The sequence below is a fragment of the Onychostruthus taczanowskii genome, unplaced genomic scaffold (genome assembly GCF_017590055.1).
Source record: "Onychostruthus taczanowskii isolate IOZ18803 unplaced genomic scaffold, ASM1759005v1 scaffold17, whole genome shotgun sequence".
Classification (NCBI taxonomy): domain Eukaryota; kingdom Metazoa; phylum Chordata; class Aves; order Passeriformes; family Passeridae; genus Onychostruthus; species Onychostruthus taczanowskii.
The window spans coordinates 8,272,475-8,298,546 of NW_024498906.1; the positions used below are offsets into that span (position 1 = coordinate 8,272,475).

At 40.4% G+C, this 26,072-nt stretch overlaps 1 protein-coding gene across 1 annotated transcript; it reads left to right on the top strand.

Moving 5' to 3' along the window:
* On the top strand, positions 1-26,072 carry OTC (ornithine transcarbamylase). Its single transcript, XM_041399700.1, is given in 10 exon segments — positions 1-11; positions 246-429; positions 1,003-1,084; positions 8,542-8,629; positions 14,355-14,508; positions 21,555-21,677; positions 22,379-22,432; positions 22,534-22,683; positions 23,193-23,330; positions 25,899-26,072. Coding segments are annotated over 10 exon segments (1,044 nt in total). The 3' UTR covers positions 25,959-26,072.

Consider the following 26,072-nt stretch of genomic DNA (forward strand, 5'->3'; position numbering starts at 1 on the left):
ATGCCGTTGCCGTATGCATCTCAGAAGACAGAAGAAATTACATCTAAAGTATATTTTATAATACGATTTGAAACATTGTTACAGTGGCCATGGATATAGTGCACAGTGGCATGTGGTACCTGTGTGACAGGAGTTATTTAAACTAATTAACACAGATCTATCAGGATGATCCAGCTGGGTCACGTGAAGGGAGTGGGAGAGATTTCAGGTGCTTGACCAGTGGCTTTTGCACATATATAATTTAGCACTGAATGGCAAAAAATATACATTTTTTTGCTCTATTGACACAGGTATGGGACACCAGCTCAAATGAATGTTGATCTGAGAGGTCGGGACCTTCTTACTCTACAGAACTACACAGCTGATGAGCTGAAGTATTTGCTGTGGATGGCATCAGATTTGAAACAAAGGATAAAGCATGAAGGAGAGGTAAAATGATTTAACTGTCATTTAGGTCCCTCAGATGTTGAAATAAATACTGTTCTGAAGGGTACTGTGAAAAAGCCTTTCAGCTGTCTTGTCCTAAATAAAATCTCCTGAGCTCTTAAAACATGCAAATCAAAGAGCCTTCCTGCAAAGTGTCCAGAGATATTCTTTAAACACTTCAGAGGACTTTGTGAGGGGAAAGGTTAAACAGGTTTGTGCAGCTAGCTCCCTGTTGTCAGCTAACCCCATCCATCCACACATGGTGTACATGCAGCACTAAATGTAGGAAACAGAAGACACTTCTCTGCATGGGATTAAATTAGTATCTGAGTTCTCCTTAATGCTGGCTCAAATTGAGTGCCAAAATGCAGTTCCTTTTGGGCCTAGAATTACTTCTTTGTCTTCAACCTTTCCACAGCTAATAAATTCATTGAGGAGCAGGAGAACAAAAGCACAGGTAAGAAACCCCACTTTTGCAACTTTTCTAATGATGAATTAAAATGTGCAAGAAGTATTTCATACTTTAAAGAGTATAATGATTATAAAATTGAAATAACTTCATTTTTCATGTTTCAGTATTTGCCATTGATGCAAGGCAAATCTTTGGCCATGATTTTTGAGAAGAGAAGCACAAGAACAAGATTATCTGCAGAAACAGGTAGGTCTGAGCAATGACACAGTAAGACTTTATATGAAACTGTATATTTGAATATGTACTGAAAAACACTGCATAATTTTGCATTTAGCATTTGTACTCAGGAGAAACCTAAACTTTGAAAGCAAAAATAAGAAAAGAATGGTGGCTGTTTGTGTTTCACCTTGCATATTAATTTCACAAGCACATGGCTTTGGTCACTGAAATTTTGTCCAAATCTTGCAAAACATGGTAGATCAGAAATAAAGTAACAGGCAGAAGTAAGTATTTCTATTGTAAGCTCCCAGCTGTACTGGCAAGATGTACATTTCCTAACATCTACTTCAGTAAGCATCACAAATTGAATTTTGTACAAGCTCTAATAAATATTTTTCTAATGTAATATGCATTACCATTGTTACATTTCAAAGTATGTGCTTAGGCTGGGAATCACAGTAATGTCTTGATATAAATTCAGGGGAAAAATTAACATGATTACCTACGGGGAAGATAACTTGATGGAGACTCAAGGATATTAGCCTAATCATATTCTGGGAATCACAGTAATGCCTTGATATAAATTCAGGGGGAAAAATTAACATGATTACCTACAGGGGAAGATAACTTGATGGAGACTCAAGGATATTAGCCTAATCTTATCATGCACTGGAACATTTTTCTTTTAGGTTACAGTCCTGCAAACACTGAAACATGTACCTATGGTACCTTTATTTACGTGGTAGTTGTTCTGAATTCAATGGCACTGCTGAAATAAATAACTCATCAATCATTCATAGCAAGAAATAACTCTGAACTGGTGATGCATCAGGGACGAACTTGCTCTTCTTTCATTTAAGTTGACCCAGCATCCCTCACTTCTCTCTAGTGAAGGAATAGGAAACCTGTTGAGTATTCACACTTCTTTACAAGTTGTAAGAGAGAAGGTAAAAATAATGGAAGGAAGAAGCAGATGCATTAACTTCAAGCATTTCTGAATTTGCCTTTGTATTCTCTGGCACAGCCATTTTCTGCTGATCCTGCTCTTTAAGCAGACTTGTTGTTTCTTTCTGTTTTCTCCTGATAATGAGGACTTAATAATGTGCATTCCCTGTCTGTGAAGACCACCCACCTTTTAATTCCTGAGTTTTCAGTCCAATTTCTTGTTTCCTGCCATCCTGGTATATGGCCAGGTAATGAATTCTCTGGATCTGTTTATCCTTCATTCTTCTGTATTCTGAGGGAAACACTGCTTAGTCCTTGGCTTTTGAAGGCTTATGGAAGGAGGAAGCTCAGGGAAGTTCAAATGAATTAACTTAAGGATGGGAGTTAATGCACATAAATTCATCCAAGGGAGAATTAAGCTCCAGTGAAATAAAACAAATTTATTTCTGAATGAGAGCTTCCACAAGAGAGTTTAATGCAGTTTAGCTTCTGTGCATTAACTTCACAACTTCTGTTAATTGGTCTTAAGTCTGTTAAGCCTAAGACTTTGCTTCAAAGGCAGACTTAAGATTTTTCTTTCCACAAAAACTCTATACATTTCAGCTGCTTTTTTAACATAAATGATTCTGTCCTTGGAATTTCTAACTCAAAACAAATGTGGAGCCACATGTGTTCCTTTCAGCTAAACAAGATAATTTAATACCAATTTTCTAATGTCTAGTAAAAGTGGACAATTGCAGTGGATTGAAGTGTTTATTTATAAAGTTCCTGAGTCATCTCAAATAGCTCTTCCCAAGAGCTGCCCCTTCAATAACTTGAGAGAGGTCACTTGTAGGGCAAGGTCCTGGGGATGAGATTAAGCTAAACAAATTTTGCAACTCTCAGGAACAAATAAATCAGTGCATTTCATTACAGAGCAGAGACTTGGAAAGCACTGATTATAAAATCTTCCCTGTGCAGTGTCTAGGAGTTTGTTGGGATATATTAACACCATGGAAGAGTTTTCAGAATTCCTATTGTCCCTATGCCTATAAAGAATGACATTATTGAAAAAGAAATAAACAGAGTGGTTGAAGTTGGAAGTAATCTCTGAAGGTCATCTGGTCCAGTCTCCTGATCAAGCAGGGTCTTCTAGAGCCAGCTGTCCAGGACCATTGCAGAAGCCTTTTGAATATCTCCAAGGATGAAGATGCCACAATCTTCTGTGGCAATATATGCCATTGCTCAATCAGCTTTTCAGTAAATAGAATTGACAGTTCAGAGGGGTCTTCTGAGACTGTGCCCATTGCACTATTGAAAAACACCTGCTCTGTCTTCTTTACCTCCTCCCTTCAGGTGTACATTAGTAATATTTCCCCTGAGCCTTCTCTTCTCTAGGTGTGCTGTCCCAGCCCTCTCAGCTTTTCTTCTCATATGAAATATGCTTCAGTCCCTCAGCCATCTTTGTGAGCCTTTGTTAGCATGGACATCCCAACTGTATCCCGTATGTTCATGATTCTCATACTGAGTACCCCAAATCTGGACTCTCAAGGTCACCAGTGCTGTATAAAGAGGAAAGATCACCTCCCTCCACCTCCTGACAGTATTTGTCTGATGCAGTCCAGGGCACCACTCACCAGCATTGCTGGAAAGGTACACACACTGCTGGATCATGTTCAATTTGCTGTCCACCAGGACCCCCAGGACATTTTCTGCCAAGCTGCTCCCCAGCTGGGAGGCCCCCATCACCTCCAGGTGCAGGGGCTGTTCTCCCTCAGGTGCAGGACTTTGCATCTCTCCTTGCTGAACTTCATGGGGCTCCTGTCAGACCATTTTTCCAGCCTGCCAAGATCCCTCTGGACAGCAGCATGACCCTATGATGTACCAGCCACTCCTCCCAGTTTTGTGTCAACAGCAGAATTGCTGAAACCACACTCAGTCGAGACCCTTAACACAGGTGTTAAACAGGACTGGACACAAATGAACCCTGAGGGGACTGCTGGTCACTGGCCCCCAACTGGACTTTTTGCTGGTGGCCACCACTCTCAGGCCTGGCCATTTGGACAGTTCTGAACTCATCCCACGCTCTGCTCATCCAGCCAGGCATCCTCAGCTTGGCTAGGAGGATCTCATGGGAGACACTGTCAATGGACACAATGAAGTCCAGGCAGACAAAACCCACTGCCCTCCCCTCATCTACCAGACCAGTCATAAATCACAGAGGTTGATCAAGCTGGTCAAGCATGACTTCCTCTTGGTGAAACCATGCTGACTATTTCTGACAGTTTTCTTATCCTTAATCTGCCTAGAAATGGTTTTCAGGATTAGCTGCTTCATCACTTTCCCGTGGACTGAGGTGAGGCAGCTTAGCCTGTCTTCTCTGGGTCCTCCTTCTTGCCCTTCTTGAACTTGGGGGTAACCTTTTCGCATTTCTCCCAATTGTCCAGATCAATTGAAAATGATCAAAACATTAATTTATGATGAATTGCAATAGATCAGTTGATATTTAACGTTTTCCAATATCGTGTTTCTCTGAACTGTTTTATCCTAATGACATTGCAATTGTACTGAATAATATACCTCTCCTTGGGGTATAATTCATTGCCTCTTTAATCTTGTCCTAATATACTTCTGAAACCTATATAATTTTACCATTTCTAAGTAGTGAAAAGTTTAATGCAGAACTAGAAGTAACTTCCATAGAGTAGTGGCAAAGTAAATCCAGTTCTGTAAGCCTAGGAGATTTATTTCTATCACTGGCTATTTTATTGGAAAATGTGACATATCTGCTATTACACTGGAAAATGTCAGCTCTTCACAGTCAGAATCCCATACCCATTCTGCATAAAATTTTGTGTACTTTTTGAAAACGATCTATTCACATGGTCATGTATTACTGGTAAAATAAACATCCTCAGGCATGGCACAAGTTGAATGTTTTTGTTATAGCTTTGGTGTAAAATAATCTGATTGTCACTGTTGCTCTTAAAATATACAGCTGCGGTTATGTTTTAGTGAATAAGTCATAAATAAATTCAACCATTTCACAAACACTGAATGCAGACAATATTTCAGAGGGCAGAAATAGAGAGGAAACAGTGCAGGTAGGAAAGCTCAGCCTACCTTCTCTTGTTGTGCACTGGAATATACAAAATATTAACAGCCTTATGGGGGTTCAGTGCCACTGGCTTTAGTGAAATTACTCCCAACTCACTCCTCTTACAGAGTGGGGTGAGAGGAACATGATGCCCATGCCTGAAGACTGCTACACAGAGTCACAGAAATAATTGCATCGTAGCATATGAGTAGTGGAGATGGTATTAGATGGTACAGAGTCTGTTTTCTTTTTGAGTGGCTAAGTATTATTTAGCTTGGCCTCATTACAGAGGGCCCAAATGCACTCTTAGCTTACCCTTCACTTAAAAGGGTAGCTTGAAAAGAACTTTTAAAAACTGCTTATCAGTTTTTAGCTTCTGCTTTAAGAATGTTCTGCCATTGCTGCCTAGGAGAGTTCTTTATGTCTAAATGGAAAAATACTTTCTATTTTGTAAGTCCAGGCAGGCAATGAGGAAATTAATAAATGCAAATCCATATGTCTTGAAAAAGATCCTTCCTTTGAGTCTGAGAAGGTGACTATCTATATGTGTCTCCTGGTGACAGCTCCAGAACTGTGTAGCCAACCTGTGAAGTGCAGGATTCATTTTGGCCCCCTTACCCCACGCAGCAGGGACAGCCTGGCATGAAGCTTTCAGTCATGTCCTGTCTGAAAGAGTCTGCATAAATGGGGTCAATAATATGCCACAGCCTGAAGCATGAAACTGTGTATTTTGAAAACTAACAGTAGCGAGAAGTGTGTACATGAGGTAATCTATTCTGGATTTGCAGTATGAACATGTAGTAGTTTATTGAAGATATCACAATTCATATAAATATTTAGCATGTGACCTTGGATATGACCAGGTTGTGACACCAAAGGATTAGATCTCCCAGTTTCACAGAGCACTCCAATGTTTATTTGCTGAATTGGTGCCTGCATACGTTCAAAAGTCATCTTTTTTTTTGCTTTCTACTGGTAGTCTGCATCTGAAAAAGATTCTGTCTCCGTAACTATATACAAAGCTAGAGCACAGAGCTCCTGTATTTCCAGATGGAAAGTTTTGTATGGAAATATGTTCCCAGGCCCTACACAGATGGCCAGTTCATGAGCAGAGAGCTCAACACATCAGGGCTCTGCTATGTACACAGACTCCAGGTGGCAGCTCTGACTGGGCTGCCTGACATCTGGCAATTCTGAATAAATGTTCAGATTCCCATTGTTTTACCTGGACATCATTTCTAGAAAACAGAACATGTCCATTGGAGCCTGCCAGGACTGTGAATCATCTACCAAAATATACATGCATTTAGAATCCTAAAATGCAGAGCTGCTGTATTGTGTGGAACTTACAGGAATAAATAACGTAATTGTATATGACTCCAAAAAAATCCGGAAGAATTTGGGAAGGAAAAGTTACTGCCAACAACAGTTTATCCTTGTGGTCTTGACTTGAAAATTGGCACTGAATAAACAGGCTGTGATGTGTAGTTTGCATACACTGTCCTTTAAATGCAGTGTTTGTGTCTGAGTTGCAGAGGGGAGGTGAAAAAAGTAATAGTACAATAAGTGGTGCTTCATCCTTAAAAGTTTGCTCTTGTAATATTGTTAAGATTTGGAGCAATCCTTAATGAAAACAACAAGCAATTTAAAAGGGCCCATTCAATAAAACGAGTGTACACTGGCTAGGGGAGCAGAAATTTGCCCTTCAGGTGGGACCTGGAGCATCATTACTTTTAATTTGACATTTAAGGAAATTGAGGCAGTCCAAAAAGAATGATTTGCCAATATTGTTTTTATCTATTGTATTTTAAACCCCAGAGGCTGGCTGAATTGATGCAAACCAGAAAACCTGACCTCAACCCTGCTGCCAGCAGATGGAAGTTAATAAGTGTTGCTCTGTGTAAGGAGCCCAGTTGTGGGGCCCACGCCTGCTGCCTGTACCTGTTGGTTTTATCTGTGAAAGGTTTCAGTGTTCAGTCCTAGATTAATCCTCTTTTAAAGAGTAGCTGTGGGACGAAGTTTTTAATCCATGGCAGACCTGTAAAACCACTGTGCTGAAGCTGCAGTGCTGAATCTGTCAGCAGTGCCATCTAATGGATACAGCCAGCTTCAGCAGCTTTTGACCTTTTCTTCTAGTTTTTTCTTTCTTTTCCACTCTTTTTTTTTCCTCTATTTTAAAATTAATTTTTTTTCCTAACAGCATGAAATTCATCAACATCTCCACGATATCACAGTTTGGTAAACAAAGTGAAGCTCTCTACACTTCTGTGCTGTGTGCAGCCTTTCTCTTCCTGGCAATATAAAGATGGGCTTCTTAGTAGATTTCTGTCACAATAAAAGACTCACGCCCCCACAGTGTTGTGTCAACAAGGCTGGTTTGTCCATACTAAGACTCTTTGGAAATTTCCTCCATCAGAAATGCTAGTGACAGGGCAGGATCTGCCTGCAGAAAATTTCTGTACTGAAAGGGAGTGACAGTTCATAAAACAGCCCCATCAAGCCCCGTCCTCTCAATGTGTGGCCATGAGGGACTTCACACTCAGATTCAGAAGAAAGAGGCCTCGGACTTAAACCAGGCAAATACACAGAGACTCAGATGTTGGTGAAAAGATCATTTCTTCCCTGTCTGTGTCAGATGGTTGCTTGTGATAACTTTCTATGGTGGTGCAATTAAAATAAAGCAGCAGAGAGCCTGAGAGTTGCCTTTAACTGCAATTTGTCTTCATCCAAAACACTGTTCAGACACCTTTGAAGTTCCCTAAAATGTTTTCTATTCTTAAATGATGCTCAAGTTTTTCCACGGTTTTCTGCTCAGGAATGGATTTTACTCTTCATACCTAATCCATCCAGTTCTTTGGACCTCTATGCAAATTCCTAATTATTGCAAGGTAGAGGGATGCTGGCAGGGCCTGAGACCTTTTCTCGTCTTTCTCTCGCATTATAATTTTTAAGGCACTTGATCATTTGTGACCAAATTCAGGTTTGTTACAGTGTGTGAGGAGAGTTTTCTGTCTGAGTGACTTTACATGAAAAACAGTGTTGATCCTTGTAAGGATGTGGAAGTGCACCAGGTGACTCGGATCGTCCTTCCAGGGTGCAAAGTGCCATGAAGCAGAAATGCAGCATGATGAATGCATTACCTGGCTCTTAACAGGGAGCAACAGTGATGCTTGTGGTAATGTGTAGCCCTGGAGCTTGAATCACTGTTCCTGTGATCACAGATCAGAACTCATGGCTAAGGATTTCAATAACAAATACATTTTAGTGGGTTTATTCCAAAGCACATTTATTTGAAATTTTATGTGTCAAATGCTAATCATTTTAACATTTTGATAGCCTGATTAGTTCTACTTTTATTTTTGTAAATGTATTTACAAAGAAGATTTTGAATCTTGGCTGTAAATATGAGGTGCTGGTGTTTAATTTATCTTTTTTTTTTTTTTTTAATTTTTCCTGACTGTAGGATTTTGTCTCCTTGGAGGACATGCTTCCTTCCTTACAACACAAGATATACATCTGGGCACTAATGAGAGTCTCACAGATACAGCAAGGTTGGTAAAATGTCACTTGATTGATCACTGCGTTTGGTTGTTGATTGGGCTGACACCTGTCTTACAGAATTTTGGAATCTGATATTTTCTTTCTGGAAAATGTCAGAAGGTAGTCCAAATTTCTTAAATATTTACAGATCAACTCACAGAATCTTTAGCTCAGTAAACCTTTATTCCATTCTCTCAAGCTATCCTACACTTCCCACACAGAATTATTTTGGCATATAGAATGTTAATTAGAGTTACATTTACAAATGGAACAATTTTATGAACCTCAGTAGTCATGTAATTCAACTGATGACAGCACATATATTCTAACAAGACTCAAACCTTCTGATTCTGCTGCCCTTGGAGCAAAATCAAGAAGCAAAGACACAATTTCTGTTAGTTAGGCCAGCTGCTGGTGGGCCTTGGCCTGCTGTAGCAGCATCCCTGCAGTGACTGGGTGGCACCGAGGGCCTTTCTGATCCCCCATTTCAGCAGCATGAAACTGGACCCACACTCTGTAGCCAGTTTCAGATTTGCTGCACCCTCCTTCCCAGCTTCCAGGACTGCTGAGGAGGCTGGGCTATGGCTCCCTTCTCTCACTGTGTCCTGGAAGATGTCAGTCATGCCCAGCCTCACAGGCAGGGGTGGGTAGCAGCCTGTCTCCCTGGCTGGGGCAGGGAGGACCTGAGCTCAGAGCTCTTCTGCAGTGGACTGCCTCTGTTGTCGAAGAAAGCTGGCAGAACATGAGGTCATGTTTTGCAGGTGCTCCTGCTGTTTTCCATAGCATTCCAGCTACTAAAGCTTCATCCAGCCTTAGCATTATCCTGCTTTCTAGGCAGCCCTTTTGCAGCCTGGGGTTGAGTCAGCCAGGCCCAGCTGTTGGAAGGTTAGCAGTGTCTGATGGTCCTTTTGGTTCTGGTGAAAGACATGCAGTGTCAAGGTCATCAGGCTCAATTCAAATGTGCAACCAGGCAGATGAGTTCCATTGCCTTTGCTGAATACCACAGTTCTCAGTCAGTGGGAGAGACTGAGAACTGTGCTGATGTGCTCTCTGATGAAATCCAACAAAAATTAAAGAAAAAAGATCAAACATTTGAACATTTTAAATTTTCCTTCCTTGTTTTTTTACCACTGAAATGGAAGACATATGGTGTTGCTAGTAGAAAGTAAAAATCACAGTCCCTTGAGGCCTGGAAGTACTTAACTCTTACTCTCTGCTAGATACATAAATCTGCCAGAATCAAAGTGAGCTGCAACAACAGAATCATAGAATATTTTCAAGAAGAGAATATTTTCAAGAATTTCTATTTCATAGATTTCTATTTCAAGATTTCTATTTCATAGAATATTTTCAAGAAGTTCAAAGAGACTTTAAATATCATCTTGTTCCAACCCTCCTGTCATGGGCAAGGACACTTTTCACTAGACCAGGCTGTTCAGAGTCCCATCCTATTGTAAATGCAGGGCCATGAAGGAAGGAATGATGAGGTTGACTCCATCTTATCAGAAGGCTAATTTATTACTTTATTATACTATATTATATTAAAGAATACTATACTATACTAAAGAATACAGAAAGAATACTTACTAAATGCTAAAAAGATAATATTGAAAACTCATGACTCTTTCCAGAGTCCCGACACAGCTTGGCACTGACTGGGCAATGAGTCAAAACCACTCACAGCAGAGTCCAGTCAGGCAATCACCTTGGGTAAACAATCTCCAAACACATTCCACAGGAGCACAACACAGGAGAAGCAAATGAGATAAGAATAGTTTTCCTTTTCTCTGAGGCCTCTCGCTGCCTTTCAGCTTCCCAGGAGAAAACCCTGGGAGAAGGAATCATGTTCAGGGAATGTGAATGCCACACCATCCAGCCTAGCCTTGAGCACAGCCAGGGATGGGCATCCACAACTTCTCTGGGCAACCTCTGCCAGTGCCTCACCATCCCCACAGTAAAGAATTTTTTCCTAATATCATCTAAACCTACTCTGTCAGCTCGAAGCCCTCATCTTTTGTGTGGGCTCTGTTCAGGTACTGGAAGGCTGAATTAGGTCAGTCTGGAGCCTTCTCTTTTCCAGGCTGAATAATGCCAGGTCTCTCAGCCTTTCCTTGTAGGTGAGGTGCTCCCTCCCTCTGATCACCTGGCATCCCTCATCTGCACTACAGCAAAGCTGGCTGTAAACCCCAGCAGCCAAACTTTCAGGAAGGGGAAGGATGAAGTCAGGGCCCTTCCAAAGCACTTCCCTGTAATAACCTCTGCAAGCATTGCCCCACCAGCCATGCAGGACTGTCACTGGAGCCTCTCTGCCATTCAGATGCCAACCCTACAGCAAATCTGACACAAAACCAGAGCTTAATTTTCATTTCTTCTTTTTCCCAAATGTGCAGTAAAGGGAAATTAGATATTTTGTTTACAGTGTCCTGAATGGCCTTTGTTTGCACAAGCAAAAAAGGAAAAAAGCAGACAATAAACTACAAGAAACAAGGCAATAAATAGAAGCAAGTAAATTTTCCAGCCATTCTGCAGGCATTCCCATTCTGCGGATAAAGTTCCTACAATATCCACTCCCCAAACAAACCTTCAGCCCCCTTTTCTCTGTCACTGCTTGCTCTTCCAGGACAAGTCCCTATTTATGTCTCTTACCTGGAGATTTTGCTCCTCTGCTCAGTCACAGCTCTCACCTGCTACAGTGGACAGCGGGTTTTCCCAAATTCTTACAGTCCCAGTACTCTGCTCCACTGCTGCTGTCATTAGCAGAAATGCAGAAATACTACTAACTGCATAATCAAGGATGAGTAGTTTACCCAAAAAAACAACTGGAGTGTTGATTCCTTGGTGCTTCTTGTGAACAGAAGATGACATCCCAACCTCATTCAGAAAATGTAAGAACAGAAAAAGAATGCCTGTAGTAGACCCAGAGGGTATTTCAAATATTTACAGGCATGTGTCTGGGGCTCTGAAGGCCTTTGAAGTACTTGAGATTGAGACTTAAAGTGAAAGGGGCACAGATCCATAAAAGTCACAGTTTTTATTAGAACTGCTGCAGGTAAGGGTTGAAAGCATTGCTGCTGTGAACATATTTTTAGTGACTTATTACCTGCTCATAAATCAGTTCCTCCATGCTTCACAAGACATTTACATTTATGCTGACACTGTGGCAAAAAGTTACCACCCATTAAGGAGCTCTGAGCCTTTCAGTGCTGTTTAACATGTCTGATCTATTACCTGAAATGAAATATAAGTATTGTGTCTGTATTTCCCACTGCAGAGCAGTTCCACTGAGCATCACTAAAGCTCCGTGGCCATCAGGTTCAGTGGCAGCCCTGAAGAGCTCACAGGGTGATTTAACCAGTCCACTGGAATTATTAGGGCATTAATCTCTGCATTTATGGGGAATGGGTTTATTTTGCTGAGAACACATCCACTGTCTGTCCCTGTGAGACTATGAGTAAAAGTGAAGTGGTTTTGACAGAAGTTTAAAGCTTTTGAATGGATATAAACTGTCAAAACAAAAGCAAAACTACCTTGCATAGCGGTACTCTATACAAAACATATGCAAATGCCCCATTTTCAAATTCAAAAGTCTGCCATACCACAAAGGCATACTCTGTGTTTCATTTTGGATTCCTCAGAGGATACAGTTGAGGAAAAGAATTTCAGGTTTTCTCTGTAGAAATAAAAATTACTTTGAAAAGAGATATATACAGTATTTTGATGTACTCAGTGTTTCAATATAATATATTTCCAGGCTCTGGGATTTTGAAGTCCATAATCTCATGATTTTGAAAAGGAGTGAAAAGAGAGAAAAACCTATTCCTTGATAAAATAAGAACATTAAATGTAGTCACCTCATGAACTTGTGCTTACAGCCCTCAGCTTCCAAAACTTCACTTTTGATAAGACTCCTTTATATTCAGGACTTCTTTTTTTTCGTATGCAATTCCAGCCTTACAGGGTTTTCTTTAAACTGGTTAAATTGCTGGAGACTTAATCATTCCCCTGTAATCATAGACCTTCAGGTGAGGGTTATTTGTGTTTTTTTCCCCCCAAGTTTAGTTTTATTTTGGTTTCACAAAGAATAAAGCCAGTTCACAGCTGATTTTCCTACTGTAAGACATGACATCTAGAAATGCTGGCAGAAGGACTGTCTGATGTCCTGCTGGTAGGTGTCTAATAAATCTGAGATCTACTTCCAACAGACTAAAGATGAAAATCCAGCAGTTTTCACTAGTTGGTGATTATGACTGAATTTTCCCTGATGGCATACCCTATGAAGGAACCATCTTCTTTAATTTCTTGATTAGCTATGTCAAATATAAATCAGCTGAGCTGACATCTTAAAAGGGGAAAAAAAAAAAAAAGATGTAAGGAAAATAAGCAATTTCCCAATGTGATTGCCCTTTGACTGATGGGGACTGGCTGTGTCTTGTTCAGGGTGTCCACCAGTGAGATGGCTAAAAAAAGGAACCATGCGTCACATCCCTGATGATCAGTTCAGAACAAAACAGGTTTCCCCCTGAGAAAGAAACTGGTGAGCTAAGAAGAAATAATGGCACCAGTAGTAACTGTTCCAGTACTCTGTAATCAGTAAATACCTTGTTCAGTTCCTCCTTTTCATTTGCAGCTTCTATTGACAGTCTTTTCTTCAGAGAGAGCTCTACAGGCAATCTTGTAACGTTTTATAAGAGCTTTGCTTGTGTGAGGAATGTCTGGTGTCAGTAGAAATACTTATAACTGACTTTTTCAGGAGACCTTGCTGATGATGGTACTAACAGCCTTATTTCCACAAGAGGAGATGCAAGAATTTGTCATGGTTAATCAGGAAGGCAGTTACTGCAAGGATTTTTTTTCCCCATATTTCTAATTCAGTCCTCCCTTGTTTTGTTTTAAGGTCCTATTTCAGATAACATGAAAACACACAAAATGCTACTTCAAAGTCAGGCTTCAGGGCCTGATTAAAACACAGAAATGCAGAGAAATTAAGAGCTCTAATCCATATTTAATTTATCTAAAAAATTCAGAGTATACTATGCTAATCTCTGTGTCTTTCACACTTCAGCAAATGAAGTTAATGCCACAGTGGTACAGGGACTTCTGCAACCCCTTCCCTTATTCTGAGTTTTAAATTTGGGCATTACTTGAATGCTGATACCCTGTGATACACAGGTGTGTAGGTAGGAGAAAGCAGACCAACAATCCCAGCCTGTTCTGTTTCTGTGTTTATTAAGATCAGTAAACAATTGTGGTAATCGAAGACAGATCTCTATTGCTGACCCTCACAGAGTCAGGCTACCATACAGAGTCTATATTATTCAGTCAATGCTACATTTGTTCTTTGCTAAAAGACTGAAAAAAATAATATACCTTATCTTTTCTGAGATTAACAAATTCTTCAACTGTTACAGTATCATACAATCTCTTATCTTAGTTCAGAGAGCTTAACATGTATCAATGTTCCATCTACAATGAAATGCTAAAGAGAAAAGAATATAAAATAGAGCAGCAGTTTTCATTTACTTACTATAGTAGTGTTAGGAAGTGAAACTTCTTACTTATTAGCAGCTTGTTAAATGACTACATTTGAGTATGTTTTGCAGGCATGATAAATTATTCAGATAGCTGAAAAATATGGATTCATTACCATTTCTCATTAATATTTATGTGTTGCATGGTGAAGAGTGCAATAGGGGTATATTTATTATATTTGACTTGAGTATTTTCTGCCATCTCTAGGGTGCTGTCCAGCATGACAAATGCAATCTTGGCTCGAGTTTATAACCATAATGATCTGGACCTAATGGCAAAAGAAGCCACGATCCCAATAATCAATGGATTGTCTGATTTATACCATCCTCTTCAGATTTTAGCTGATTACCTAACTCTTCAGGTAAAAATATAAACAATTTTTTTTTTTTTTGATAATTCTTAGTAAGTATTTGCGGAAGTAATCTTCAAAACAATTTATCCCTAGGTTTTTCAAAGTAGTAATTACATGGCACTTGTTGTTTAAAGAGATCTTCATCCAGCAATATAATTAAGGACCTGTTTAATTTAAAACAATTACATAGTCGTATCAGCTGTAGTGGGACTGAAGTTAAGCACAAAATTAAGTATTTCATTGGAATTAGTCTGCAATTCAAAAAATGTACAGAGGGCTGTACATATTAAGACAAACATGAGAATCTGTCTCAGGCAAAGCTGGCAAAAGTTTTTCCATTGGCTTGAAAACACTCAGTAGTTTGCTCTTGTCTCTAGAGTCTAAGGACTCTAATCTATGGAGAGCTTAAAAAGAATCACTATTTATGTATTAGGAAATTGGTTGAACAAATTTGTTTTGAAAAGCCAGTTAATGTTACCAGTACCAACACTTAGTGTTCAGGCACTTCAACCAGTTTAAACTTTGCTCACATCAAAGAACAGTTATAAGAGATTGTATTTTTTTATTTTTTATCTAATGTAACAGTGGATCTGACAACGGGATAACATTTTACACACAGAATACCAGATGTTTATCTGTGAACAGAAGGACTACGTGGTTTTACAATCGGTTGAGGATCTGGCTTATAAAAAATATTATTATACTGCAGGGCTGGTTGAGAACTATGATGAACTCCTCTGACCTTGTTTACTTTCTGAATGAATAAAAACCACACTGCTTGAAAATGGTAGGGCAGAATAATTTTCTGATTTATTCAGCTATGTTTCTCAGTTGTTGGGGACTTTGCTATGGGACATTCAGTTTGTGGGAAAGATCTAGTAAGAGTAATATTAAATTATTCATACTTTAAACGTTAAATACTGGAAGACTCATGTTTGGTGGAAATCACTTCTTTATTTTAAGTATTTTTTGTAAAATGTTATATTCATGGTGAAGAGACAAAAAAAAATATTGGTGAACTTAAGACTAAAATGCTTACAGACCTCAGGATGGGGGAGATTTGTGAGATCATATTGAGCCAGCCTCAATGTTCAAATTGCATAAAACAGTAAGCTGTAGTGAGAATGTCATCGTTTTGTTTTAAACACTGTATGCAAATATAGGTCAGGAGAGTCTTCTGGTTGTGTTTTGTGGGGTGTTCTGTTTTGGAAACACCTTATTAATTAGCATTTCATCACTTATGAGTAGCATTCTTCAGAGCAATCTGTGACACATAGCCCACACAGCCATGGGTATCTCTGCCCCTAAACTTGGACTGATCTTGGCCACTGACTTCAGCACCCAGGCTCACAGTGCTGCTGCCCTCTACTCCACCTCCAGCTAATCAAGAGAGTCCAGTGAGCATCCCAGTCACCTTCTGGAGATGCATCTCTTTCTGCACTGATCTTAGGGGGAAGCCTGTGGAAAGCAGCAGGATGAGAACATGCTCTGTTGATCACCCTCTGCTCTTCCATTGCATCCTTGCACAGGGCAGCTGTGGCAGAAGTGCCAGGTGAATATGAGCCCACAGGCTGCACTCTTCCCTGGCTTGGATTCCAAGGGCAGCACCAACAAATAAACAGCATAACAAATAATGCTGCCCAGCTTGAAAGGGCTGCAATATATGCTCAAATTCTTGCTGTGTGATCCCAAGACCTCAAATTATTACAATTTTCAAATTCATCACCATCATCTCCCTTATTCTAATAATTAGAAATCCCATCTAAACTGTGGGTGTTCTTGCTGCACCAAACACAAAGGAGGATGTCTTTGGTGATGAAGAAACAAGTCCACAGCAGTTGGTATTCAAACAAAAGACATATTTGACATGGGGAGGTGTCATGACAAAGTGAGCACTTAGAGCACAAGGAATGGCTCAGCTTTTATACAGACAGGGAAGGTTTTTTTTTAAATTTACAGCACTTTCACACTCAGCCCAATAAGCAGAGCACCATTTCCTCCATCTGCCCATCTCTTCTGACTCCTTCCAGCATGTTCCTTAGCCTGAAATTTGTCAGGAGATCTTTATAGGGCAGCTAGGTGGCCACCCTGCTGTGCCAAGGGCATGTTGCACTGCTGGTTGCTGACTCACTTTCCCTTCCTGCTTTCTTATCCAGGAGAGAGGTGCAGGCAGGGGAGAGCTCCCTGTGGGTGACGGCACTGCCTGAACTCTCCCTTTCTGTTCCTCTGCTCCCTTTTTTTCCTCTTTGCACTGTACAGTGAGTTGGAGAAGACTCGAGTGGCATGTAATGAAACAATGTTTTAATCATATAATGAATTTTGCCAGGCCACAGAAGTGAGATTAACTCTTGAAGAGGTGTGAACCACGGGGTCTAGCTGCTGCTTACCCCAATCGAGTTTCTCATGGGATTTTCAGCAAGATGTCAACCAAATACTACCTGCAAGAAGATTAATACAGGGATGTGGAATGGTACCACTGATTTTTTAAATGAGTTGAAAGACCATACATAACATTTAGACTGTTTTTGTGCAACGCAAAGGCAATTTATTTGATTTATACATGTATGCAAACTACAGTAGTGGCACAGATTGCTAGCCTAATATTTAAATGTAACTACAAACTTTGTTCAGCTTGTTTCTCCTTATAAAATGTCTCTTCCCTATGCCCATAAATATTTTCATGCCTGGACCTGTTCCTCCCTGCTGTCAGTACATACCCAAAATGTACTTTTTTTTTTCTTTTTTTTCTTCTCTGTTTTCCAGTGCAGCTCTATGTGCACTCTGGTCCTCTTCATGCTTAGCACATTTTTCTTCTTCCATTTTCTATATCCTATTAATTTTGTTGTGTGCCTTCTTGAACCCTCCTCAAGAAATTTCTCTTTCCTTTGAAACTACATAATTGCACGGTTTGTTTTGAAAAAATGTTTTCTTGTTTATAGCTTCTATTCCCTTTTCACAGGTTCATTTTAGTATCGTTATTTTAGTACAGTCCATTGCATCCCCCAAACACTGGAGCTGGTTTATTTTCAGGGCTGTCAATTCTCATTCTGTATTCAGGGCAAATTCTCATCCTGGAAATATTATTTTCAGATCATGAAGTGTGCTCCTGTTTTGGATATTGGGGTGAGATTCCTCAGGTTCAGCATCCTCCTGCCCAGTGCCTTCTTCCTGAGCAGCCTGGATCCACTCATGTGTTTGAAGTCTAAGCTGGCTCTGTCCTTTAATATTGTGCTCAGGGTTAATGCCCTCTATTAAGCCAAGAAAAATGTTTTTCTTAGCCTATATATACACTATCTTCCTTCTTAAAGGTTGTGTTGAGCTGAGCGTGCTTGAGTTATAACCCACTCAAAATGGTTGCAAACACATAAAGAACCCGTTTTTGGGGATTTGGCCTTTAAAGACTGTGAGTTTGTGAGCACACACTGAGCCCCTTAACTCCCCTGCTTGTGCTGTAACAGCCACGAGCTGAGTCCACCCAGTGCCTCTCGGTGTCCTGGGCAGGAGCGGTGGCTGAGCTTCTGCTCCGCTCAGCGTGGCTGGAGGGCAGCAGCACACAATTTGTATTCCAGAGACTGCCCGGGTATTGACATTGATTCAATTGATATTAATGTCACTGGCCAAATCAGCTCACTTGTAGCTGGCTGCAGGATGGCCAGACTGGTAATTAGAGTGGATCCATATGCCACTAGCTTTTTATGTCACTGGTCTGGGGGGAATTTTCTTTTTCAGAAAGCAACGGTTGGCATAAAAAATACATCGGTGATTTCTTTTTAAGCAGCATAACAAATAATGCTGCCCAGCTTGAAAGGGGCTGCAATATATTCTCAAATTCTCCTTGCTGTGTGATCCCAAGACCTCAAATTATTACAATTTTCAAATTCATCACCATCATCATCCTTATTATTCTAACAATTAGAAATCCCAACTAAGATCTGTCCTGATCCTCTAAAATATACTGTGTTAATAACCATGACAAAAACCAGTGTGGGAGTAAGAAAGAAAACTGGCCCAGCATCTGCCTTAAGCCCAGTTTGAGAACCAGAAGATCCAAGTTTGCCCAGTTTCTCATTTACTGGATTGCACTGACTCCCGAAGGGCTAAAGCTTTGATTAGTCCCCGGCATTCCATTTTAAAATTTGACAGATTATTGATTCATTATTCAAAAGCTTGTTTTAATTGAGGGCTGTTATGACAGTTGTGGTCAAACATTTCAGAATTAATCTATAATGGTGTCAGAGTTTCAGTCTCGCTGGAAGCAAGTCCAGGTAGAGGCAGGCACAAATGTCCCTAATTAGTTAACCCAGTCTTCTCCACACATACAGCAGGGTCAAATCACTGAGCAAACTTATTTTTTCCCAGAGTTGTCTACACTGATACACTTCAGCCATGGATAAGAACAGAATGAAATATTGTAAAAACAACATGAGGGTGAGAAAATTGAATGTAAAATTGGTATACTTATTTAGCTGGGATTTTTCATGAGAATAACACAGGCAAGTTTTATGGCACTACAGCAGCAATAACTATGTTGGAGGCTTCATAAGGGAGAAGGGCTCTACACTTTCTAAATATGTTAATTTTTTGTGTGGCTTGACTAGGAGGCATGTTCCAAATATAGAGTGAAACTGCAGAACACCCATGAAGGAGTAAAGCTTACATCAATATAACATAATTTGTAAAAACTGGGGAGGGATGCAAAGGGGAAATTTCTGCAGAGGTTCTGGTGATCAGCAGGTATTGTAAAGGCTCCCATTTAATTTAGAGTGTTACTATCATGGCAAAACACTTTTAGCAGGATTTCACCTGTGTGATTGTGTAAGCACACACTATAAAAGAGGGAGTGGGCAGGAGGGGAAGTGTGTCTCATTTACTGTAGATTTTGTATTGCCTCTAAGCTTTCTGGTTCTGACCAGCAGAGCCACCTCATCTTTGCTGGAAGCTGAGGGTGTGTGTTTGCTCATAAGCAGTACAGTCACAGTCACAGTGATCTGGCTTTAGATGAAAAGGTTTGAATTACAGCAGCAGTGCACCAGCGGCAGCATAAAGCCTAGCACAGGATACAAAACCGGCTTCACTGGCACACACAGAGCTTGATTCTGCCTTGCTATGACTCCTTCCATTAGCAAAATATCTTCATCAAAATCAGTTCAGCTGTGTCCACTCTACACAGTAGTCACTGCAGATGTGGTTTGCAATTTGCACTGCGTATCAGGGATCATTATACAGACATGTTCAGTACTCCATATTTTATCTGTAACAGCTAGCAGCTTGGGAAAACAGAGGAAAGCACTTAGTATGCACTGTGCTTCTTTTAATGCAGAGCAGCAGCTGGCAGTAAGGTGAAGTTGTTTAACATAGCAGTGTATTTGTGACTCTAGTCAATGCTTGGAGTATTAAGGCTGAGATGTCTATTTTTAAACAGTGAGATGAAAAGAACTCAGGACTGTCTCACTTGCTTCTGGCTGTGGGTTCTGGTCTCAGCTATCACTAAGCTCTAAATGAAAACAACACCTTAAATAAATGCTTCAGTTTTTCCTTCTCCTAGGAGCACCTAGGAGATGTGGAAGGACTTTGAAAGGTCCTTGGAGACCTGCAGAATGGTTATACTGAAATAACTTCCATGTCCACAAAGTCCTGGTTTGTTCTCCTGTAAATGCCCTTGCATCCAACCTCTGCCAATGAGCCTGCCATTAACAAACTTTGGCAGAAAAAGCAATATTTTTGCAATGCCATAGTTTTACCCCTTAAACCTGAACAGTCTAGGACTCTATCCAGTTTAGGTATTTACAGCACTTTAATGTCATTCAATTTTCAAGTACTACTATTTTTGACTCAAAATTGTGGTCACTGAAAGAAATGCTAATAACTTTGTTCTGGAACAACTTCACAAACTATTTGCTTAGGAGAAGCTGCTGCCAGGAGAGGAGGGGGTGGTCCCAGCCCTTTTCCTGTTCAGTCTGTTGGCATCTTTTCTGCAACTGCAAGGTTGCCACTTAGTACAATGTGGATGCTTATCCACTCTGACAAGCATTGAATCATGTCACACAAAGTGTTGAAACATTGTCTGGCTTCCAGCTACTATAATGCAATTTGCATGGCCCAGATTTGAACTAAGAATAAAAGGCTCTCCAGAAATTGTTTCAAGTAATGAGACAGAGTTTTACAGAGCAGGCTTATAGAATTTGGTTATGTCTTTGTAAAAATTTTGGTATCACCTTAAGTGCCTATGAACATGCATATTTAAAACAAGGCTCATTAAGGAGCCTCAAATTGTCCTGCTCTGGAAATATGTAATCCCTGTTACTCTTGTTCCTCCTTAGGCCCTTATCTGCTTGGGGTGGAGGGACAGAGTAACTGCACATGGCCAGGCTGTAAGTGCCATCAGGCAAAGCCACAGTTAACTCTGTAATGTGTTTCAAGTTTGGGTAATCCACATTTTTAAAAAAATCCCTGCACTCTTTGGCTGAACAATGGAGAACAAATGCTGCAGGCCATGAGTGGCACAGCTGCTTTCAGAGTGCTGCTCTTTGCTGTCCTGTGCACTGGGGGTGAAGATGCACTCCCAGGACCTGTCCACTGCCATGGCCACAGGGAACAGCATGCAGAGGCAACCAAGCCAGAGCAATAGGGGGAAAGCTGGAAGGAGTTCTATTCCAGGCATTAGGACTGTCTCTAATTATTTCTAACATTCACTGATGTTTATGAGGCCCAAAGAACAGCTGTACATCAGTGATGCTAAAATCACTTTGTGTCTGCTGCTGAATCTCAGCCTGAGCCTCACCACATGGCACATGTGCCAATATGTCCTTCTCCCATGTGCCAATGTGTCCTCCTCCAGGGGAAGCAGCAGCACTTGGCCCTTCTTGTATGACATGAGGGGAACTTTCCTTCTGTGACTGTCCTGTAGGAGCAGCAATTCCAGGTGTGCTCCATGTAGGCAGCACTTGAAGGCAGCCAGCTGCCTTCACACAGACCCTTCTAATCATTCCCTCTTGTCCATCAGCCTGCCCAGCTCCTCTGGAAAGTAACCCCAGAGCTTGTGATTGCTTTGGCAGGAGCACTATGGAGGGCTGAAGGGGCTCACCGTGGCCTGGATTGGGGATGGCAACAACGTCCTGCACTCCTTCATGACGAGCGCGGCAAAGCTGGGAATGCACCTGAGGATCGCCACTCCCAGGGTAAGAAAACAAAAATCCCTGGAGAAAGGAAGGCAAACTGCACCCAGGCTTGTCTGAAACACTCAGGCACTGCTCAAGGGCCCCAGCTGGGGGTGCCTGCATCTACCTTGAGTGCCTGTTTTCAGAACCAAGGTACAAAATCCCAATCCAGTTATTTGGATGCAAAGCAGGAGTGTTTCTACTGAGTCCAACATCAGAAATGGGAATACATGACAGGAGTATAAATCATGGAGGATCACACTTTCATCTGATAAAGCCTTATAAACCCATCCAATGTACTCTCCCCATTAAAAAAAAAAAAGAAAAAAAAAATTTAAGCCTGTTTCAGATGGGTGGAAGTTTTGCATCTCATTTAACATAAATTGGTGGTGCAGCATTTTAGAATGTTGCATTGTAATGCAATATAAAGTATTTTTAAAAATCAGTTTAGAACAAAAAAAATTAAATGCTGTATATGCATTTAATTCTGTAACTGTCAAAATACATTTTTCTTATGTTTTTAGAGCAGTTTTTGCCACTTTATCTCCAAAATAAACTTTCAACAAAATCAGAATGGTTTCCTCATTTTACAGTTCTGAAAGTTATTCTTTTTCCATGGCCAATGGTTCAATAAGTATTTTTCTAACCATTCTTATTAATTAGTGAAGTTCTTACACATGTTCCATGTTCCATGATGTCTTATCTATTTTCTCTTTTGTCAGGGCTTTGAACCAGACCTCAGGATAACTAACATAACTGAACAGAACTCCAGAGAGGTAGGAGCCTAAGAAACAGCCTAGTAGAATAGTTTGAATAGAGTTTATTTTCATTATAAATGAAGTTCCTTGTCTTAGTGATCTTATTTTATTCACATTAGTATGGTACCAAGTTACTTCTCACAACAGACCCTTTGGAAGCTGCAGACAGTGCCAATGTCTTAGTCACAGACACATGGATAAGCATGGGACAAGAAAACGAGAAGAAAGAAAGACTAAAGGCCTTTCAAGGTTATCAGATTACAATGAAGGTAAAAAATGAGATTTTGGGTTTTATTTATGTTTTTACACTTTGTATTTGATAAGAATCAACCAAGCATGAGTTTGAGGGGTTTTTGAGTGGGGCCATGGAAAAGCCACATACAAACCTCCCTCCAGCTTAGAAAACTCACAGAGATAACAGAGTTTGAGTTATGTCATGCACTCCACATGGCTTGGACTCTTTCAGAGCTTCCCAATGAGATCAAACTCCAGAACATGTGCAGCTGAGGGGGTTTCACTCCACTTCTAAACTCAGAGAAATTGGAGTGACTTTTTGACTTTTGTGAAGTCAGCATTGAACTCTTACAGACTTGCATGAAGATATTCCCATCTTATTCACAGATGAGGAATTCTTTTGAAGTCTGTGGAATTTTTCTGAGTTCATCATCCAAGTAACCAGAGTGGGAGTTAATATAAAATTTGATAACTTTTTTACTAGTTAAGGATTTTAGTAATGTCCTCACATATGTCTGTATTTTATATGCTTTTTAATCTACAGACTGCAAAATCTGCTGCTGCCAACTGGACTTTTTTACATTGTTTACCCAGAAAACCTGAAGAAGTTGATGATGAAGTATTTTATTCTCCACAGTCATTGGTTTTCCAGGAGGCTGAAAACAGAAAATGGACAATTATGGTAAGAAACAAAAGAAAATAAGGTAACATTATTTGGAGGTTAGGGTCAGTTCTCTTCTGTCTTACACAACAGGCTTGAATTCAACCTGGTTCTACAGTAAATAGTGAATGTTAAAACATATGTTTCAAATTTACCCCACAGCACATCACAATTTTGACTATAGAAAACATTAGTAGCACAAATACTTCTGGGCACAAATGTGATCTATTTTGGTGATATTCTGCTGTTGCTTGACCTAGGTTTTATCACTAGGTGAAATCTACAATATAAACTGTCACTTTTTTTGGTAATTAAATCACTGGACTTACTCTAATGGTTAACTCAACTTCTCAGTTAAGACATGTTAAATGCTGAGGTCCCAAGGTCTGGTCTTAGAGACTGCAGTTTCCCAAACACTTAAAACCAGTTATCTTCTCTCAGGAAAAGCTGCTGCTGACACCAGTGGGAACTTTCCCCGAGAAAAGATTTGAAAGATCCTGAAAAGTTATGGTGTGGGTGACACTGTGTGATCATGGGAACCATGAGGGGACACTTGGCATTTAACATAAACCATAACTCCCATCTCAGCATTCCTGGAATTTCAGAAAATTACTGCCAGATCTCAGTAGCCTATTATTTAGTTTTGGCTTTAGATCCACCAAGCTGACAAAAACTAGTGAAAACTTTCAGAGGTGAAAAGAAAAAGAGAGATGGCATTGTCGTAGTTCTGAGATGAAGTCTAGATGTGCTCCTAATGAATAAATAAGGGGTTTAGTGTTGTGTTTGCTAAAACCCCAGATATTGGACACAGTCAAAATTACTAACAAATTTGTGCTAAATTCATAGTTTTCGTCCTTAAAATTCAACATAATGCTTGGATCTTTTTGTTTTAATTTTGCAGTGTTTCTAATTGACTTAAATATATTTTTTTAAAAAAAGAAAAGAAGCCCTTCACTTTGGGTTCCAGATGCACATTTTGGGGGGGGCTGGGGGGGTGAAAGGAAAATGTCATCTTTGTATTTTATCAACCTATGAAAATAATAAATGTATGGGTCATGTTTATACAGTATTTTCTACCACTTGTAGCACAGAGAGCAAACCGAAGAATAGATTATTTGCTCAGCTGTAGATGCAAGCAGGGCTGAGTGCAGCCAAGAATGGGCAGCACTGAGGGGCTGCACAGCTGGAATTCAGGCACCTCTGTGTGCCTGGGCTGACCCTGGCTATCTGTTTCTGTGGGTAGGGACTGAAGGCTCTTGAGACAGTAGTTCATGTTTGGACTCAGGTGTTTATTGTTTCTTATCAGTAAAAAAGACTGAGAAATAACTCACAACTGTGAGTTTGGCAGTTTTTCATTAGAAGGCACAAAATAGCTAACAATCTCTTGTTACAAGGTCTTTGAAGACTAAACTATCCAATTAAGAAAGGACTCCTAGATTATTTTCCGTTTTAACCCAATAACTGATCCCAAAAAGCCTGTAATGCAGACTTTTCCACCCAATTACAGAGTGCCACGCAAACCAGGAGGAAGAAGAAGGTAAAGAACAACTTGCCTCCACCTTAAAACGTCCATCTTGCTTCCATCCACAACATACTAAAAATCCCAAAACCTAAATTTCTCACCAAGTGATTCCTATAATCTATTTCACACTTTTGTGGATTCTAGTCTATATTGAAGTCTAGGAACCTTTCTCCATGGATGATGGTCAAAGTCAGTGTTCCCCTGAGGGCCAGGACACCCCAGAGCAAAGAGAGAAATATTCCCAGTGCCCTGGGGTTCCACACCTGGCAGTGATGAGGGGAAAGGAAGGACAGGCAGCAAGACCACAGCCCCTGGAGAACCCTCACAAATCCAGTGCTGAGCCCAAATAACCATGTGCAGTCAGACCTTGCTGTGAAATCACAGCACCACGTAAAGAACCAGGTAAAGCTTTGCCAAAGCCAGGTGAGTGTGGGGTTTGTTGTGAGCACAGGCGTGGGAGGGACAGCAGAGCTGCTGCAACACCACACTTCATTTAGCTGAGTACATCACTGCCATTTCACAGCTGTGCCTGAGGTTGGGCAGGCAGGGTAGGAGGGGTGGATGGCACACTCTTGACCTCAGTGAGGATTTTCCATGTTTCACTACAGAAAGTATAGCTAAACTGGGATAAATTTCAGAGTCCATGTTCTAGTGTGGCTCTCACTGATGCTAATGGAAAGTGCTGGAATCCACAAGCCAGCCCATGTTATGTCTGGGTACCTACAGCATCTCCTAGGAGTAGCTGAGAATACATCACAACATGCCAAAAAGGCCTCAGCATTTGATCTAAATGCTTGTGTGAATTGCTTCTAAGCTGTCCATTAATATATTTTGTCCACACTGAGAAAATCTATCATCTACAATACAGAACATCCTAACTGAATTTCAGCTCTTGCCTGATTCATCATAAGAAATTCTAGCAAATAAATCTAAGTGTACCGTTTTTTGTCAGGATAATAACTTTCAACACAAGGCTTCAAAGCTGGAAAATATTTTCCATTTATTTATTTTTATGGAGTATCTGTTTCCAATGTGATTGGATTTTTTTTCTTCTCTTCCTCCTCTAGGCTGTCATGGTCTCCCTGCTGACAGATTACTCACCACAGTTACGAAAACCCACATTTTGATGCTTGGATTCCTGCCAGGAGAAAAATATTCCTCATCAGCAGAATATTCTGGTCCGCAAACACATAGATCTTCTTCAGAAAGGACCAAGGCAATGAGTTATTTTTTTAATAAAA